Raw genomic sequence first — 20,497 nt, 5'->3', positions numbered from 1 at the left:
TAAAAGTGGCCTCACCAATATCCTGTACAGCTGAGAAATACTTGATGAGGTCCCAGGGAGTTATCTACCTTTATGCGTTTTAAGACATCCAGCACCACCTCCTCTGTAATATGAACTCTCCAAGACATCACTATTTATTCCCTCATTTCCCTACTTTCCTTGTCCTTCTCCACAGTAAATAGTGACGCGAAATACTCATTCAGGATCTCATCCCTCTGTAGTTCCGCACATAGATGGCCATGTTGATCTTTAAAGGGCCCTATTGTTTACCTAGTTACACTTTTATTCTTTTAATGTACTTATAGAATCTCTTTTGATTTTTCTTAACTCTATTTGCCAAGCCATCTCATGTCCCATTTTTGCCCACCTGATTTCCTACTACCATTATACACCTCGTGGGATTCGCTCAATCCTGACTCTCTATGCCTGACATATGCCTCCTTGGTTTTTGACCAGACCCTCAATATCTCCAGTCATTCAGCATTCCCTACACCTACCAGCCTTGAACTTCACACAACCAGGAACACACTGTCTCTGAACTCTCATTGTCTCATTTTCAAAGGCTTCTGACTTCCCAATCATTTTTTTTTACCCACGAATTACCTCCCTCAATCAACATTTGAAAGTTCCTGCCTAATACTGTCAAAATTGTGCTGTTTTTGTCCTATTTCTCAACTAACGGCAGTATTTATCTAGTGAAGTGTGGTCTGACTCAGGAAATTTTGCAGCACCATAACAATCTGTGACAATCTTCAACCAATCACCATAATGAGCTTTATGACAGCCAACTGGATTTTCAATATCTGGAATTTTATTGCCCCATTTTGTCCTTTGGTAGCATTGATGGGCCAGACTGGTTTGGTTTTACCCTTGATTTTTGCAGTTATATGTTATCATGCTAAATGTTGTTGGTTTTAACAAAGCAGCATTTATATAACAGCGTCTATGAAAGGATGAATGCAATCCATTTTCTTTGGTGCTTACAGTAAATGAGATCCAAATTTCATTTTCAGTTGTTCCACTATTGATCATGGTTGCATTAGTAAATTTATTTTAAAAATACATTCTTACATACTTTGATAAACTTCTCAGAATTGTCCTTTTTCATTAATTGTTCATTTGATGTGAGTGTTGATGGAAAAGCCAGCATTTATTGTCCATCCTCAATTATCATGGAGAAGATAGTGATGAGGTTCAGCAGTTAGTAATAGTCAGCTTGTTGCTCAAATGGTTCAGGGACAACACCCTGAATTTTGTCACGAGTCTAGATGTTAGTGAGAAGGACTGTGCAGGATCGATAGGATACGTGTTCATTTAAGTTTCTGCTGCCGAAGTCAATGCTGGATGATTAATCCAGGTGCTTCTGTGTGACATAAACTGAATGGTTTTCTAGGCCTTTTTAGAAGGGAGTTGAGAGTTAACCATATTCCCATGATTTGGAGACACACTAGGTCAGAAAGGATAAGTATTTCCTTCCCTAAAAGAAATGGTATAATCCCAGCCGAGGTGACTACTGGACCAGTCAGATCCCTGGATGAAATCTGGGCTGACAGTTTCTATTTTGTATTTTTAAATTTAACGTGGCCAAAATTAACTGAAACACAAGTGTGCCGGGCTGCAGATTTAGATTTAACAATAAAATAGAAGTTAAGTACGCAAAAGAAATAAAACAAAAATGACATAAAACAAACAAAGCTATTTACATATAACACAGTTTAAGAGATTTCAAAAACACAAGGCAAAATACAATCCCACCTCCTTCGCAACACCATCATATTACAGTTACTCAAAGAATCCAGAGAAATTCCAGTTTTGGAAGCTGTGAGGCATTTTCCCTTGACCACTCGCACAACTCAGAGCTTAGACTTTTTCAGTCTTTAGATTAGATTAGACTTACAGTGTGGAAACAGGCCCTTCGGCCCTACAAGTCCACACCGACCCGCCGAAGCGCAACCCACCCATACCCCTACATTTACCCCTTACCTAACACTACGGGCAATTTAGCATGGCCAATTCACCTGACCCGCACATCTTTGGACTGTGGGAGGAAACCGGAGCACCCGGAGGAAACCCACGCAGACACGGGGAGAACGTGCAAACTCCACACAGTCTGTCGCCTGAGTCGGGAATTGAACCCGGGGCTCAGGCACTGTGAATAACCCGCAGACTTTTACACAAACACTCCGAGATCTGCAAATTTGACAAACTACACGCTTTCACTGAGGTACATTTCCTTAAATGCTCCAAACATTTCCTTTTCCTAAAAGAGCCTCGACATCTGGCTTTAATCAGCTCTCTTTCAAACTGCCCAGAAGCTTTTCAATTAAATTGCATTTTTTTTAAAATTTGCTCTTCCTGGAGTCTAGGAAGCTCATTACTTGATGTTTTCTCACTCCAGTCTTAAACACACGCAGCAAAACAAACCTCCATTCATACTCTAGCAGATGTATAATGCATCAAGATCATGGTTCCAGACGATTGAGCGATTAATGTTTAAATCTCACCACCAAAACCCTTTGTCTTGAAATGTTAGTTCTGTTCTTCTCTGTGCAGATGCTGCCAGACCTTTTGAGTTTCTACAGAACTTTTTCTGTCTTTGTTTCAATGTATCTGGCATCTGCAGTTCTTTATTTTTATGAACCAGGTATATTCTTCTGATAACTGAGTCAGAGAGTCATAGGGATGTACAGCACAGAAACAGACCCTTCAGTCCAACCTGTCCATGCTGACCAGATATCCTAAATTAATCTAATTCCATTTGCCAGCACTTGGCCCATATCCCTCCAAACCCTTCCTATTCATATACCCATCCAAATGCCTTTTAAATGTTATAATTGTACCAGCATCCACCATCTCCTAAACCTATGCCCTCTAGTTCTGGACTCCTCTACCCCAGGGAAAAGACTTTGTCTATTTACCATATACATGCCCCTCATGATTTTATAAACCTCTATAAGGTCACCCCTCAGCCTCCGACGCTGCAGGGAAAACAGCCCCAACCTATTCAGCCTCTCCATAGAGCTCAAATCCTCCAAACCTGGCAACATCCTTGTAAATCTTATCTGAACCCTTTCAAGTTTCACAACATCTTTCCAATAGGAAGGAGACCAGAATTGCATGCAATATTCCAACAGTGGCCTAACCAATGTCATGTACAGCCGCAACATGACCTCCCAACTCCTATACTCAATACTCTGACCAATAAAGGAAAGCTTCACTGTCCTATCTACCTGCGACTCCACTTTCAAGGAGCTATGAACCGGCACTCCAAGGTTTCTGATCCATTTCATGATCATTGCCACTGAGACTACCTTTTAAATTTGAGATTTATTAATTGGATGAAGAGCTTGTCATTTGAGGAACAGTTGAGGCTCTGTATTTTATGGAATTTGTAAGAATGGGGGGAGGGATGTCATTGAAATCCATCAATCTCACACAATACTGAGAAGCCTGGATAGAGTGCATGTGGAGAAGGTGTTTCCCCTCGTAGGAAACATTAGGACCCAAGGACCCAGTCTCAGAGTAAAGGGATCACCTTATAGAAATGAGATGAGGAGGAATTTCTTCAGCCAGAAGATGGGGAATCAATGGAAAGCATTGCTGCAGAGAGATGTGGAGGCCAAGTCATTGAGTGTAGTTAAGACAGAGGTTCTTAATTAGTAAGGGATCAAGGGTTGCGGGGACGATGCAGGAGTATGGGGTTGAGAAACATATCAGCCATGATTGTGTGGCAGAGCAGACACAATAGACCAAAATGTCCTAATTCGGCTCCTGTATCTTATGGTGCTTTGGTGATAAAATCCCCAGATCCATTGTGGGAGTTCCAGGCCTCTAGATAAACCAACTATGTTATCATTACAGTTCCCTTTCTGAACATTATAGTGCATTGCTAAAACTGGACAGTTTGTTGAGGGGAAATTGTCGGTGTCCAGAATCAAGGATGATGTAACTGAACACCTTGACATTTTTTGAATTAATCAGGGAGAGCCAGCGTGGATTCTTGACAGACCAAGCCTGACAAACCTTACTGAATGTTTTTAAAGAGGTGACTTACGTAGTGTACAGGAGAATGTCTGTGGATGTTGTTTAAATGGACTTCCAGAAGACATTTAATAATGATCTATTATTGTCCCATTCACTTCACTGCATGTCTATATTGTGTATGCTGCCATTGTACTGGCACCACTACCACTGATAAGGTTTAAATAAGTTACATAGAATTTCAAAGTTGTTAATTTTAAATCTGAGATAGATAATTTTTTGTGAAGTGAAGATATTAAGAGATAAGGGCCAAAGACAGTTATATGGAGTTTGGCTATGGATCAGCCAGGATCTCACTGAATGATGGAACAGACTCGAGGGGCTGAATGGTCTACTAGTTATCATTCTGTCATCCTATAGAATAGCAATGACTATATGACAAAAATAATTAATGTGATATGAAGCACGAAATATGAATGTCACTATAGTTAAAAACAGTTTAATTTACTCTGACGTTAACTTATGTTTCAGAATGTACTTGCAATGGCATTGGACTCGATAGGGGGCGTTGTGTTCCCAATAGTTTGTGTATGTGTGATCAAACAACTGGTCAGTGTCCATGCTTACCAAATGTGGTTGGGAACAGCTGTGTGAAATGTGCTCCTGGTTTCTGGAATCTGCGCAGTGGAAGAGGATGTAAGCCTTGTTATTGTGACCCTCAGAACTCCGTCAGCTCCCAATGTGATGAGGCAAGGAGGAAATTTGTATATTTAATCAAAGATACAAAATCACTGAAAATATCAAAAAATTCTAATATTGAACAAAACGTGCAGAGCCATTTCTGAAACAATAGATTTGGACATGCCATGTTTGTCCAGTAGAGGGAAGCATTGCCATTTATAAGTGATGGGACAAAGTATTCAATCTAGTGTCATCACACCATAGTGTCATAGAGTCACAGAGACGTACAGCATGGATACAGCCCTTCGGTCCAACTTGTCCATGCCGACCAGGTATCCCAACTCAATCTAGTCCCATTTGCCAGCATTTGGCCTATCTCTCTCTAAATCCTTTCTGTTCATATACCCATCCAGATGCCTTTTACATTCTGCAATTGTACCAGCCTCCACCATTTCCTCTGGCAGCTCATTCCATATATGTACCACCTTCTGCATGAAAAACTTGATCCTTGGGTCCCTTTTATATCTTTCCCCACTCACCCGAAACCAATGCCCTCTAATCCTGGACTCCCCATCCCCAGAGAAAAGACTTTGTCTATTTATCCTGTCTATGCCCCTCATAATTTTAGAAACCTTTATAAGGTCAACCCTCAACTCCGACACTCCATGGAAAACAACCCCAGCCTCTTCAGCCTCTCCCTATAGCTCGAATCCTCCGACCCTGGCAACATCCTTGTAAATGTTTTCTGAACCCTTTCAAGTTTCATGACTGAGGAAATTGCAGGGCCCCTTGCAGAACTATCAGTATAATCAATAACTATGGGTGAGGTGCCTGAGGACTGGAGACGGGCCTGCTTATTAGACTTCATTCTAACCTATCTATTAATTGCGTATTTTAGGTTACTGGACAATGTCAATGCGAAGCTGGCTACAGTGGAAAAACATGTTCTGAATGTCAGGATAATTATTATGGCAACCCAAGAATACAGTGTATCTGTAAGTATCTATTTCCCTAACAGTCTTTTTTCACAGGTAGTTTGAATTGTTGAGTGAAATGTCAAAGATTTAGGGCATTGTTGAACCAAGAAATCAAAAAAGGGAATTGTAATTAATTTTGTTACGAGTTAGTAACCAAGAACCTATGAGATGTATTTCAGCACATGCTACATCAGTGCAGGTTTTATCACTAATTTCCTAAGATTGATTGGTCTGTCAGGTAGCTTTTGAGTAATGGCAGATTGGTGATGAGCTTCAATTAGTAATCCATTCTTATTACGCTCTACAATCTATTATTAAAGTGTGTCAGCTGCATCAGCTCTTTTGAAAACCATCCCAGAGGGAAAAGCCAGTGAAACTTTGAAACAAATATATGAGTAGTAGTGGATCTATTTTGACTATATGAGGACCAATAGGTCTCATTCACCAGTATACTTTTTCTCTTCTGGGATAGTATTCTGAGGACTAACTTCACTTTTATTTTGATTGTATCGGTCTGCATGTGTCTTGCTTTTGGGACTATTCCTCATAAAACAAATGTTAAAAAATGCTTTTAATCGCAGAGAAACTGAATTATTAAGGCCTACCACCTCCACACGGAAAATCAAATGTTTGATGAAACAATTTGAAACAGAAAATTGCCATCTTTAGGAATAACAGTGGACTACTAAAAGAAAATTGTAGCAGTAAGTTGATGAGATCCCACAAATGGCTGATTCAATTCACAATGCACAGCCCACGGAATTTTACAGCATCAGAATCCGGACAGGGTTTCATTAGGGAGGGATGTGATAACATTGGAGAGGGTGCAGAGGAGATTTACCAGGCCATTGCCTTGGCTGCAGGTTTTTAATTATGAAGAAACATCAGACAGACTGGGGTTGTTATCCTTAGAGCAGAGGAGACAGACGGAGTCATGACTGAGATATTTAAAATTATGAGGGGCATAACTAGACTAGACAGGAAGGAACTTTTCAACTTGATGGAGGGATCAATGACCAGGAGGCATACATAGGGGCAAAACATTTGAAGGGGTGGAGAGGAAATTATTTTCATCCAGAGGATGGTGGGAATCTGGAACTCATTACCTGTAAGGGTGGTAGAGGCAGAAAACCTCATAACATTTAAGAAGTATCTAGATACACACTTGTGATGCCAAGGCATACAAGGCTTTGAGCCAAGTGCTGCAAAATGGGATTAGAGTGGTTAGGCGCTAGTTTTTGGCAAGTCAATGGGCCAAAGGGCCATTTTCGGTGCTGTAAATCTCTATGACATAAGCATCTAAGGGATAACTAAATGAAGAAGGGAGACAGTCCTTCACCTCAACTGGGATGAACAATTTGGGGATTTGTGTACACATGTGAATGTTATAACTCGCTAGATTCATGCTGCAAATCAAGCCCTGCTGTTCCAAGGGGCATCACAAAAGTTCCAAAGTTGCTAACAAAAAATACAAAACATCCCTGATTTCCCTGATTTTCAGACCTAGGTTGATAGCAAGCACAGACCTAACAAAGAAGCACTTTTGTTTTGCTGGGTATTAGATGGTAAACCACTAAACTAAATTAATTAAACGTAACAAATTGAACTCTAAACCCTTTCCTCCCCTTACACACTCACATAGACAGACAAGCAACAGGAACACAAACACATGGCTGGAGGAAAAACGTGGAACCATTCCGCGGCATTTGTTCCCAAGTTCTGTTGGGTTTGGTTCTTGCTGATCCAAAGGTTTCTCCTTAACTTTCCTTTTTCCAGTGTTCCTTTTGGTTTGCATGACATTTTCACTTAGAAAAGATCTCTATCTTTATCCAATTCAACATCACAACTTGCAGCATCTACTGAAGAAACAATAACATGGTTTTCTTCAGGTTTCAAGTGGCTTACTGCACAGAAAGTATAGAGAGAGAGAGTGAGTTTGGCTGTTGGAGATCTGCTGGTTTGTTTTCTGATATGAGAAAGTTTCTCTCTGTCTTACTCACAGCCCAAGCTATTCCGCAACTTAACAACCAGGTATTTTGTCATTGACAGACTGAGCATCTTGATCATTAATAATTGGTTCCTAGCCCACAAATCAATCAGCTTCACTTGTAAACAACTACTCAGCTCCAGCTTGTCTGCACATTGCACAAACAGGGTTCACAAAATCCCTAACTTTCAAAACATGTCGCAATCTTTAAAAGTCCTTGGGTTTCAAAACAATTCCTTTCAATTCAGTCCACAGTTTAAGGAAGTACAAAAATTAAAATGAAATTGAATTTACATTACGTATTTTATAAGCAAAGTTGGATAAACCCGTTTAGCTGGGGCACTTGAAATCCATGTATATGCGTCAGTCACTCTGTCTCTGTCTTGTGCATAAGAATAGGATCATAAATAGCCTACTTGGATAAATCTGTTTGGAGAAGCTTCCAGCAAACCAGCAGAGCAACGTGAGTATTTTTTTTTCCCTTGAGAAATAGGCTTTAAAAATTCAGGCTGAGAGACAAAAAGCTGATGGTACATGTTAGTGGGATGATCTTCAAAGATGGTTTCATCAACGCGTTTGACTGGGAGACTGGAACAGTATAGTCTTGACTGGCAGAATTTCCGAGCTTTTGTGGCATGGTTCGAGATATTTCTCTTTGCTAATAATATCCTCAAAGATCCTGATGATTCAACTGTTGATCAGACAGTACGGAAAGGAAGGGAGAAATATTTTCAGATGGAAGTGTACCATGAAGTGGATAAAAAGAAACTGAAGAATTCGCTGAGCTAAAAGAGATGCCACTTTGAGTTAAGTTGTGTCAGCTTGAGCGGTACTATAGTCACAAGTCCATTAAAAATTGCTGAAGGCTGTTAATTTGGAACCAGTTGGCCAATTAGCACATTGGAAAGTTTACTGAGGCTTTGAAAAAGCTGTCCATTCACTGTAATCTTGGAGAATTTCCAGAGAATAGACTTATGTGCAGTTTAAATGTGCCAGTGTTAATTTCCAGCATAGGTTACTAGGTGACATTGTCTTTGGACATGTTGGAATGTGATGGTGGTGAAATCAGATTTGACAACTGCCGGTCATCTGCTGAAGTAAAGTATCTGTAGCTGAGTCTGCTAAAAGCCCCAACAAGGGTGGTTGGTCATAGCAGTGCGACAATAAAGTCCTGTTGCAGTCTATAGGCCAACACTGGGCACCAAATTATCACATTCTGAAGGGACAGCATTACACTTGCAAGAAGAAGGATCTTTTTGTCAAGTCATGTCAAGACAATTTTAAAGACAGAAACAGCTGGCTGGAGGAAATGGCAGTCACTGCGTTTGGTGGTCGCACAGCATCAGGTCAATGAGGAGTCAGTTTAGACCCATATGATTCAAAACACAGAATGTTCTGTGGAAATTCACAGAATGTACTCCAAGTCACATTGGATGAAGCTCTATGTAGCTTAAGGAGGGTGCACTAGGTGTTTAATCAGCAAAGAAATCACACAGAAAATTCTGAAAGTTTGAAGGAAAGAAAATCCTTATAATAGGAGATATGATCATTCTAAGCACATACAAGGAGCCAAATGCTCATAACTGTGTCAATGGTTAGAAAACAGCCGGTGAAGGTTAAAGCATTTAAATTCAACTAGACCAAGTTTTTCACAAAGAAGTGATTGCTAAAAACACTCAGTTATTTAGTGCCAGCAGTAAACAAGTTCAAGGATACAAGAGCATTGTGCAGGGATCATTGGAAAGCAAGACCAGTTTATTTCAGCTCTTGTCCAGTGCCTAATGATCTAAAGGCACAAAGTAGAGCAAGAACTGAAAAGACTTGAGCCAATTTATAACTTGAGTTAAATGATGAATCTAGTCGTATTCAAATAATAGCACCCTCATGGGTCTATTTCAGTTTCATCAGTCACTATTTGGTGTTTCTTTCCTCCCCCTGAAATTTCAAGGAATAATAAACCAAACTTTGCTAGGGAATTCAGGGAGCAGTTAATTATTTGGATGACGTGCTTATTTCAGTCCAAATAGGTAGACCCATAATGACCAAAAAAGGTGCTCCAACGTTTGGAAAAGCATGGTGTTCAGGCACAGTGTGTCAAATGTGAAATGTTTCAAAACTCTGTGGAGCGTTTGTGTCACAGAATACGTCAAGATGGATTATACTGCCCTCCAGACCCGTCCATCACTGTCCCCCCTCTGAACTATCACCTTCTCCCTCACCTTCATCCACCTATCAGTTTCCCAGTTACCCCACCAACCCAGCCCCCTCCCAGTTATCTCTCAGCCCCAACCCACAAGCCTCATTCCTGATGAAAGGCTTATGCCTGAAACTTCGATTCTCCTGCTTCTCGGATGCTGCCTGACCGGCTGTGCTTTTCCAGCACCATACTCTTATCTCAAAGGTGGATTACATGCCACACAGAGTAACATACAGACAATAGGAAATGTGCCACACCCTCCAAGTATCTCTGAGATCATAACATTGTTGGACTAATTGAATTATTATGGTGAAATCGTATGAAATCCAGTCACATTATTGCACCCATTGAATAACTTCGAAGAGCAAAGTTTCATGAAATTGGAAGATGGAATTTGACAAAGGATTCTGGTCCTATGAAACTGAACGGGTACATGGCAAAATGCCTGGACATTACAATGTATCTCAAAAAGATTAATCTAGCCCGCGATGCCTCTCCATATAAATAGGTATTGTGCTTTCCCAAATATTGGAGAATGTTGAGGAAAGACCATATGCCTTTGACTCAGAGCCAATGACAAAATTAAGAAAGAATTTAAAGGCTTGTCTTTAATTTTTGGCAGTTCATAAATACTTATATGGTCATAGTTTACAGTCAAAACTGATCATAACCACAAACAGCTAACTTGAATCCAAAGTCTTCAGAACACACAGTTGTTATAATAGTTGTTGATTTTATCTGCTTATCAGCATGATCTGAAGTACTGGTGATTGAAACACCAGTGTAATCACTGTGAGATGCCCAGATTATCCTCAATACAGGTAGGACCCTTTTCATCTAAGTTGCCAGAACCAGCAGATGATATTAGTAGAACAATATGTTTATTGTTAACACACTTTATTGAAGAAGGTGTATGCGCCTATTCTGCAGATAGTTTTAGAGATTAGGCTACTTTGTGTAAAAGCGAAGAATGAGTTATCAGTTGATAAATATTGCGTTATGTTACGAATCAATTTGTAATTCCTGAAAAGGACAGATCTATGTAATGGAAGTAGGTTTGCTCGCTGAGCTGGAAGGTTTATTTTCAGACATTTTGTCACCATATTAGGTAACATTATCAGTGAGTATCCGGAGGCCGACTGAAGATGTTACCTTGTATGGTGACGAAATGTCTGAAAAGAAACCTTCCAGCTCAGTGAGCAAACCTACATCCAGAACCTCAACTTGAGCTACAAATCTTCTCAAAACTCACTGAGATCTATGTGATGGTCAACATTTAGGGATGTGCTTGAAAAAGAGACCAGCCAGGAGTCACCTTTGGCAGCCAGGGTTACACAAGGACATAAGCTGAGACTAGAAGCTGCCAAAAATAGCTTTGCAACCCAGCAAATGTCCCACCAGGGTGTGATAGAGGCTGACCATTGACTGAGTTAGGGGAATTTGTAGTGATTAGACTAATCATTGTGATAGAAAGCAATGTAAGTTTCCCAATGAATTGAACAACAATTAGCAAAGCTCAAGATATTTTGCACGATTTTCTTGCTACTTGCTTATTGGTTCCCCAGAGAAAGTTATGCAGCACAGCCTGCAGCGCAAATTGTTGAGCACGTCCTGGTTAAACAAATTTGGAGGAATATTATTGAATCACAAAATGATAATTATCTAATTATCGCAACACACCTAACTATGTGATTGGCAGATCACCAGTTGAATTGTTGATTAGATGAGAGGTGTCTACTGCTGAAGCCACAGTTAGCACCATCCGTGGACTAGAAACAATCCAGCCTGAAAGCAATGATAGGGGGAGAGTAAGAGAAATAGGTCTGAGGTTTCACCAAAAGGTCATCATCATAAAATGATTGAAGTGGCTAATCCTGAAGAATCATGAATGCATGTGGTCCTTGCACACATTTATCTCAACCTGTCTAATAGAGGTGAGACTAGATTTGTACATATGAATAATGATTTACCTTCACTGATCCAGGGAAAAGGAGGAGTTTGGAAGAATCAAATTAGTCTGATGATTTAATGGCTGGATATGAGTAAATACCAATATTCCCTCCAACACAAATTGTACCTGAAACCAATTCAGAACAGAGTCAGATGTTTCTGATGAAGTGGAAATTTTAGTTAAAAGTCAGGGCATCATCAGTGTTTGTCAGAGAAAACTCCACAAATTCAAGCCTAGATTACTTAAGTTCCTTTCCTTCAGAAAGTCTGTGAGGAAGAAGAAATGAGTCATTAAATTTGATTTGTAAATCCATGAAAAATGAGAGGGGTATAATAAGTTGTATGGAACTTTACATGTAACCTCCTCTTCATAAAGTAGGTAGGAGTGTAATAGTACCCTCTTGTGGCCATTTGTGTATGTATTGTAAGAGACCTTACCTTTTAGTTTTGGTTGACAGATTGAAAATGAAAACACTGCTTGGAGAAAGATATTAAGTATATGGAGTTATTTGCAGATTTGGGGGAAATGAGGAAATCTAACTGGTGCGTGTGAAACAATGTCACTTTGAGGTTACGTTGGACGTTACTTTGTGGTTAGATCGGGTCCAGCCAAAGTGGCATTATTTGTTATGGGTTCAGGAGAACTCAGCGTAGTTGATTGTTCAAGTGGCAGTTCAGCACAGACTCTGAGGAGGTGAAATCAGAGACAAGCAAGGAGACCTGAAAAAAAGAGCAGGACAACTACATTCAGAGACACTGAAAGAAATCAATCATTCCAGAATGCAAAGATGTGAAGAAAGAACCAGATCCAACCAAGTAACCAGTAAACTACAGACTGATCAGATTGTTGTGCTGGTAACATTGACACCTCATTGAAGAATAAACAATTGTAAAAACTCCACATCTAGTTCTCCAATATTGGAGTAATGATAAAGATCAGTATTCCTCTGACCATTTTCTCCTTTTGCTACATATTTATTCTTTTTTCTTTTGTGTCAGTGTGTGTAAAGAGGGAAGTCTTTAAAAGGGTAAAGTTTTACATAAAATAGAAATCATATTCTTTTCCTGTTCCTGATAAAATTTAAAAAGCGTCCCACTAAAGTTATTTTGCATTGTTACTGAAGGAATCTGGGATGCTTCACTTTTATCTTGGATAGCAGTTAGTCAGATGCAAATTGGGATTTTGGGAACATTCACATTCAGCACAATTTTGGAAACTTGTGGAAGGGGAGGTGCTGGCCTAGTGGTATTAGGGGTGGACTGTCAATCTGGAGACCCTGGTAATGTTCTGGGTACACAGGTTTGACTCCTGCATTGGTAAATGATTGAATTTGAACTCAATAAAAATCTGGAATTAAGAAAGTAATAATGACCATGAATCCATTGTCAATTGTGGGAAAAACCTATTTGGTTCACTCATGTCCTTTAAGGAAGGAAACTGCCTACATGTGACTTCCAACCCAGAGCAATGTGGCTGAGCCTTCTGGGCAAATAGGAATGGGCAATATGTACTGGCCTTGCCCACAATGCCCACATCCCGTGAATGAATGGAACAAAATTAAGGCTTGATTTCCAGTGGACTACGCCTTTGATTTGGGACAGTATGTATATATGCAAACCAGAACAAACTTATACAGTTTGGGTACTTGAAAAACATATGTATGTACTTGTCTCTCCTGCAAAATATCACAATCACTTTTTAGCAGTTTTAGCTGTCCAAGATAAATGTGTATCAGTTCTCATCCCGTTTCCTCTAACTAGAAACGTACAGCAGGGAAACTGACCCTTCAGTCCAACTCGTCCATGCTGACCAGATATTCTAAATTAATCCAGTCCCATTTGCCAGGATATGGTCCAAATCCCTCCACAACCTTCCTATTCATATAACCATCCAGATGCCTTGTAAATGTTGTAATTGTGCCAGTCTCCGCCACTTCTTCTGGCATTCATACATGCACTATCCTTTGTGTGAAAAAGTTGCCCCTTAGGTCCCTTTTAAACCTTTCCCATCTCACTCTAAATCTATACTCTAGTTCTGGACTTCTCCACCCAGGGAAAAGATGTTGTCTATTTATCCTATCCATGATTTTATACATGTCTACAAGGTCAGCCCTCAGCCTCCGACGCTGCAGGGAAAACAATTCAACCTCTTCCTATAGTTCAAAGCCTCAAACTCTGACAGCATCTTTGTAAAGTGGCCTAACCAATGCCCTGTACAGCCGCAACATGACCTCCTAACCCGTACACTCAATGGTCTGACCAGTAAAGGAAAGCATACCAAACACCTTCTTCACTATCCTATCTACCACTTTCAAGGAGCTATGAAGCTGCATTCCAAGGTCTCTTTGTTCAGCAACACTCCCCAGGACCTTACCATTAAGTATATAAGTCCTGCCAGGAGTTGCCTTTCCAAAATGCCTTTCCAGTATGTATATACGCAAACCAGAACAAACTTACACAGTTTGGGTACTTGAAAAACATATGCATGTACTTGTCTCTCCTGCAAAATATCACAATCACTTTTTAGCAGTTTTAGCTGTCCAAGATAAATGTGTATCAGTTCTCATCCCGTTTCCTCTAACTAGAGTCATACCTCACATTTATCTAAATTAAACTCCATCTGCCACTCTTCAGCCCATTGACCCATCTGATCAAGATCTCATTTAATCTTGGTTATCCATTACATGTCAAATTTTGGTGTCATCTGCAAACTTACTAACTATACCTCACATCTAAATAATTTATATAAATAATGAAAAGCAGTGGACCTAGCATCAAACCTTTTGGCACACCATTGGTCACAGGCCTCCATTCTGAAAAACAACCCTCCATCACCACCCTTTATCTTTTATCTTTGAGCCAGTTCTTTGTCCAAATGGTTAGTTCTCTTTGTATTCCATGTGATCTAACCTTGCTAACAAGTCTACCATGAGAAACCTTGTCGAACACCTTGCTGAAGTCCATATAGATCACGTCCACTGCTCTGCCCTCATCAATCCTCTTAGTTACTTCTTCAAAACACTCAATCAAGTTAATGAGAACTGGTGGATTCTGCATTTCGTGGTCAAAGAGTAATGCTATGCTATTTTAAAAAAAATTATTCAGAATCATTTAAGATGTGAATGGATTTAAATAATAAATGTTTTCAATATTCTCTGTGTAGCCTGTAACTGCAGTTTGGAAGGAACAGAAAGGCCTACATGTGACAAGACAACAGGTGCCTGTAAATGCCGTGAAGGTGTAACAGGGCAACATTGCAACAAGTGTGCATGGGGTTACTGCAAGGAGTTTCCAAAATGCACAAAGTGTCATCCTTGCTTTAAGCTGATAGATGAAGAGATGTGTTCCATCATCCAAGACACTGAAAATCTGATCAACAAGACCAACTTCGTGCCTGGACAAACTCCGGGGCCTTCCTATGATGAAAGGCTTAAAAAGTTAGAAAGGAAATTTGCTGCAGCTGCCAACAAGTTAAATGAGTCAGTTGCTTCCCCGGATGCATTTGAAAAGACAAAGGATTACTTTGACAAAATCAGGTAATTTTCTTCAATTTAGTTAACTGTACGGAGAAAGTATTTATTTTAACTTCTGATCACAATAATTGGTACTTGACTATTTTAAATCTACTGCATCACAGACTTCAATCTTAACTTTAACAAGAGGCAATTTAACATATGTGTCTACGCCAGTGACTGAAATGGATAGAAGCCCAGTTTGACATGCTGGTGCATTTGCAGACAAGTTCTAACCTAGTTGTCAGTTTTATTTATCCCGCAATAGTATCTTCCCATTATAACATAGCAGGAAAACCCAAAGTTCTTTTGATTTTTCCATTTGAACTTTGTCTACCATAATGTTGTGATGTGGTAGAAACCTTCGTGGTTAAAAGTCAGCCCTCTAGCAGTTGGTTTGTGGAGTATTTTAATAAATTCAGATTGTAGGCAAAGGTAATTGCATCTTTCTGCAATACTTGCAGGCTGTGAGAAATGTTCTACGGGGTTTCAATATATAAAAAGAAAGGTGAAGTATAAGCTACAGATGACAAACTAACTGCCAATACTTCAGCAGTTAATATGAAATGATTTACATTGAATGTTTTAAGAATATAGTTTTGTTTGACAATAACATTAACTAGAATCAAATATCCATAATCTTCTGATACATAAGGCCAGAGTGCAGTGGAAGCACTACATATTAGGCTGGGACCTGAATACAACTAGTACTGACATGCCCAAGCCTGTGTGAGGGCTGGAGAAATCCTCTGCCCCAAAATAGTGTCTGTGATATGGCCACTGCACAGGATCACCCAGTTTTCCTCAGCTCAAGACCTTGGTGAGCTAGCATATGTAGTCACACCCAGGGTTTTGAAGGCACCTTGGATGGTTGCCTAGCCAATGTAGATTCGTGCTTTTTCACCACCACCCCGTCCCCTGCTGAGACCACAAACTTCGGTGGGGTCAACACTGACTATCATTTACAGGAGGAACATTGTATTTACACTGGAACCAAAGACCCATGAGTTTTCAGGAACAGTCTATTCTTCCACTATTGGGAGTGGAAAATAGTTTTTGAATGGAAACATAATTATAAAAGTGTGAATGGTAAATTCATATTCCATCATTTTTCAATTGGTACAGGTAGATTTTTCCCTGTTTCAAATTGTGGGGGGAGCAAAAACAGCATAAAGAAACATCATTAAAAGTAACACATGTAAAAATCCATTTATTGCCTATACTTCCAAAGTCCGTGAGAAACATCAACCATTCAGCTCTGGTATTGAGGGGAAGCTGGAGAAAATGGTTGAAGATCAGATGAGCTTTAATAATTTTCTCGCTATTAGTTAAATTAAATTCCACTGTAGTTGGGTTCCAATCCCAATCTATGATTTTGGGTAGCAGCCCCAGATGAATGTAAAGAAACTAGTGACAGAATATAGCACATAGTTTGGAATCTGCGTCACATTAGGACTATCATCCATGAAATAAAAACACAGTTGGATAATTATTGAACGACAACTAAACTATAGACGATGTGTTAATCTTTTTGGAACTTGTTATTCAGCGAAATCAAAATGCAGATCAATACACACTTGAATATTTCAAATAACACTGAGCAGCATAACCGAGATATTGATGATTTGAATGAAGAAATTGACAAGCTCAGTCAGAAAGTGTATAGATTCGAAAACGACTCCTGGACAATAGCTATTGCAAGTGGTAAGTGTACCATTGGAAGAGACATTTAAATAACATATCTGTGCTGTGTTCCCATATTAACTGAATGCTGGATTTAGATGATTAAAATGATCATGATTAAAATTAAAGTAGTATATTTAAATAGCCACATGTTTTACAACTGTATGTTGAAATGTCCAAGTAATTAACCTTAAGGGATGTTCATTCTTTAACTGCTTGAAGTAAACCAGGTCTGCTTAGAACAGTGCAAAACGATGGTTGTCACACAAATGTTTTTATTTATTTTACACAATATATGGTCTTGGCTGGCCAGTACAGTACTTTTTGCCCATCTCTCAACATAGAAGAAGCTAGTGGTAAGCCACTTGATTGAAGCACTGCAGTCCATTTCAGTTAGGTATTCTGAAGTCCTATTAGAAAGGGAGTTAGGGGATTTTGACCTGAGAAAGTGATCAACAAGCTTTTTAAATTGGTTTACTTAATCTAATTATCTAAAACACATACAAATTGTGTCTCTACAACATTTGTATGAAGACATTATTATAGAACGCATACCTGTTTTAGTTCATCACTCTCACCAATGAGAAGAATGAGATTAGCTAAAACCTATTCCCAGAAATGTCTGCCTTTTAATTATTAAAGCTCATTTAATCATTTTAATTAAATTGTTAGCTGCACTTACCCCAAATCAGCCTTAAAACAAAATGTGAAACTCCTGACACAAAGAACGGAGCTTAACGTGCCATCTTTTTTTTTAAATGATAACTGAACGGTACTTTCTTCAGTCATGATAATGTTTTTGTTAATGAAAGGCCTAGTGAATTATATGCAAGCAAAATATGACCAAATTTCAAAACTGAGGTTTAGAGATGGACTATTGATATGGAAATTATCATTGACCATTGCAAATAAGATAGTTCTTTCCTCCCTTACTCCTCCTATCCTGCCTCACATTTAGATGAATTCTGGTAGCTGAATTATATTTATAGCATTTTTATAGACCCATTTGTAACAAGACTTTTTTCCCATTCTAGTAGTTGACAACAAACTACCAGCACATTGAGTAGTGTGATGTTGTAAAATATTCACAATTGCTTTACACCTCACTCATGGATGAAACAGCTGTCACAAGCCTCAGGCAGGCTAAACACTTGATTTATTCTGTAGTTAAACCATAACTGTGTTATTTACCAATGTCCTTGAAACTCAGCTGTGCAGAACAGAAGCTAACTTATGAAGTATATCTTATCTCAGAGGTACTCCAGATATATTGCTCATCAGATTTGGACCCATCTTATTTTCTCTGAAATGCTTACTGCGATTTTGATTGTTTGCAGAACTTTGTATTGCTTCAAGGTATTTTCTTTGGTGAAGTCTGCAAGCGACATTTATGCTCTACGGGTGAGGGTAAAAGAAAAAGAAACATGGTCAAATTGCTGATCATTCTTATTAGGTTTGAACCTTTGTCTCTTTACTGTGTTGGTTTTCCAACCACTGGATCTTTCACTGACCTAGTCTGAACATATCCCATCAGTCAGTCGCTAAAGGTGGATTCGTGGCCAATAACCCCACTACCACCAATGCCTCCTCCCCTACCCATGGCCCTCCAAGTCTCCTCCACATATCCACCTAAACACCTTCAATCGCCTGTGCTCAACCTTCCTCCTTCCCACCTCAAACTCCAGAGCCTGTCCTTTCTCACCTCTTTTGCAAAGAACTCTCTACTTCCCACACAAGCCAGACTCAAGCCCTGCTGAAGGATGGACAGATGTACCCCAGGATTTTATTCACCCCAAACCTCTGTCTGACTTCAAAAGGCAGACTCCTACACATGACCAACCAGACCTCTATGTTTGCACCTCCCTGATTGATGGCACATAACAGTGTATTACTTTGTATGGACCTACAGGACAGATTGCTGTCCCAGTTCCCTGGATTGCATTCAGATAGATTCCCTGATCATGAGTGTCCCAGGTAGATAACTGATTGTGGCCAAGCCCCTGGACTGTGCGTGGACTGTGACCATGACGGACAATACTAGGACCACCTGACAGACAATAAAACCACCCAACATTAACTGGTCCAAAATTTAGACCCCACCAGTTTTTGACATGGCTATTTGGTTAATAAAACTAACAGTGAATTTGGCTCTAGCTGTCGTGCCAACAAGCTGACAGAGATGGCAATGCAAGGTACAGATGTTGCAAACATGCGGGTAGATGTTGAGTGAGCAAACACAATGAGAGTAAGTGAACAGCTCCGAGATGCTGCCTGATCCAATTCTTCATTTGGTTGCCTGGCCAAGGGTACAAAGTGTCCTTGCAGCAGCCTTTCACAACTAGTTGCTGATGTGCCCTGTACTGCCGATGTCTGTTTCTGGAGCAGCCTATAAGTGGATTGAAAAGGTGTCATAATGGTCATAAAGGCTTGGCAACAAATTAAACATTCATCCAAGGCGCACCCCTGATATTGCCTCTCTCTCACACACTCCCTTAGTCCCACTATACCAACCCTAATGCCCTTTACATAATCCATGGTCCCCTTATATCCATATGCCAACTTACCTCCCCCGCCAACTTAGAGCCTAGTTCCACCAACTACCATTTCCCCTTCACCTGTCATGCCAACTAATTGAACATACATCCATGTAGGAGAAAAATTCATTCTATTACTTAATTACAGATTGCACTCCATTCAAAAATGTATTTTCATTCATAACCTCACAATTTGACACTCCTTCACAAGTTGGACAGTTCCAAGGGAGTTATGCAGAATCCTTTCCATTGTTAATAGTCCTAAATAGCATATGATGACCCTCCTCCCAACAAAGGGTGCCTAACCCCCACCACGAAGCTGCCCTGAGGCAATACCTAGAGGGTTACTTCAGCTTCATAAAGGAGTGCCATAGTTGGCCAAAAAAAATGCAAAATGAGAACAGACTTGCTCTTACCTGGTCCAATCTCCACACTCCAGGTTCCAGACGGTCACCAAAGTACAATTTCATGGAAGCAGCTGGTCATTTAAATGGCACAATGCCTCTGGGAACTGGTGTTTATGCAAACTACAGCCCACCCCTGATCCTATTCCCATGAAAATGAGTTTGGGTGGATAAATTGAGATCCTCAACTTCTTCCATCATATTCTCCACAACAGAAATGCTCTGTGGTGTGCTCTGGAATTTGTGGAAAATTTGTCCCACAGTTACAGTTATTTCTGGTATCTGTTATTATTTCAGCTGATGATATTTTAAATGACTAATGCAACACAAATTCTAAGAGTTTTGTGATGCTTGGCCATTACCCTTTTAAACAACTACTTCATGCATTTGAATGGAAACAGATAATTTAATAAAAGGGAAAGGAATAGAAAGATATGCAGATGATTTCTGACAGTAGGAGGTTCACATAGAATACAAACACAAGAAAGTACCAGTCTCAATGGGCTGATTTTGCATTGTACTTTCATTATAAGAAGGTTAATTATTGCAGATCTCTGCTATGAAAATTAATATCAACTACACATTTAATTC

The 20,497-nt window shown here is 39.7% G+C and overlaps 1 protein-coding gene across 2 annotated transcripts in view; it reads left to right on the top strand.

The window, feature by feature from the left end:
• LOC132826757 (laminin subunit beta-4-like) overlaps window positions 1–20,497 on the top strand; it is a 121,422-nt gene that overhangs the window by 74,581 nt on the left and 26,344 nt on the right. For both annotated transcript variants that reach the window (XM_060842931.1, XM_060842932.1), the window contains 4 exons: window positions 4,513–4,730; window positions 5,561–5,657; window positions 14,937–15,309; window positions 16,835–16,989. In XM_060842931.1, coding sequence (XP_060698914.1) covers window positions 4,513–4,730; window positions 5,561–5,657; window positions 14,937–15,309; window positions 16,835–16,989 — 843 coding nt within the window. The remainder of the gene's footprint in view (window positions 1–4,512; window positions 4,731–5,560; window positions 5,658–14,936; window positions 15,310–16,834; window positions 16,990–20,497) is intronic.

This window comes from Hemiscyllium ocellatum, chromosome 23, assembly GCF_020745735.1.
Source record: "Hemiscyllium ocellatum isolate sHemOce1 chromosome 23, sHemOce1.pat.X.cur, whole genome shotgun sequence".
Classification (NCBI taxonomy): domain Eukaryota; kingdom Metazoa; phylum Chordata; class Chondrichthyes; order Orectolobiformes; family Hemiscylliidae; genus Hemiscyllium; species Hemiscyllium ocellatum.
Note: the sequence above shows the minus strand (reverse complement) of the source record. Positions and strands in the feature narration are given on the sequence as shown.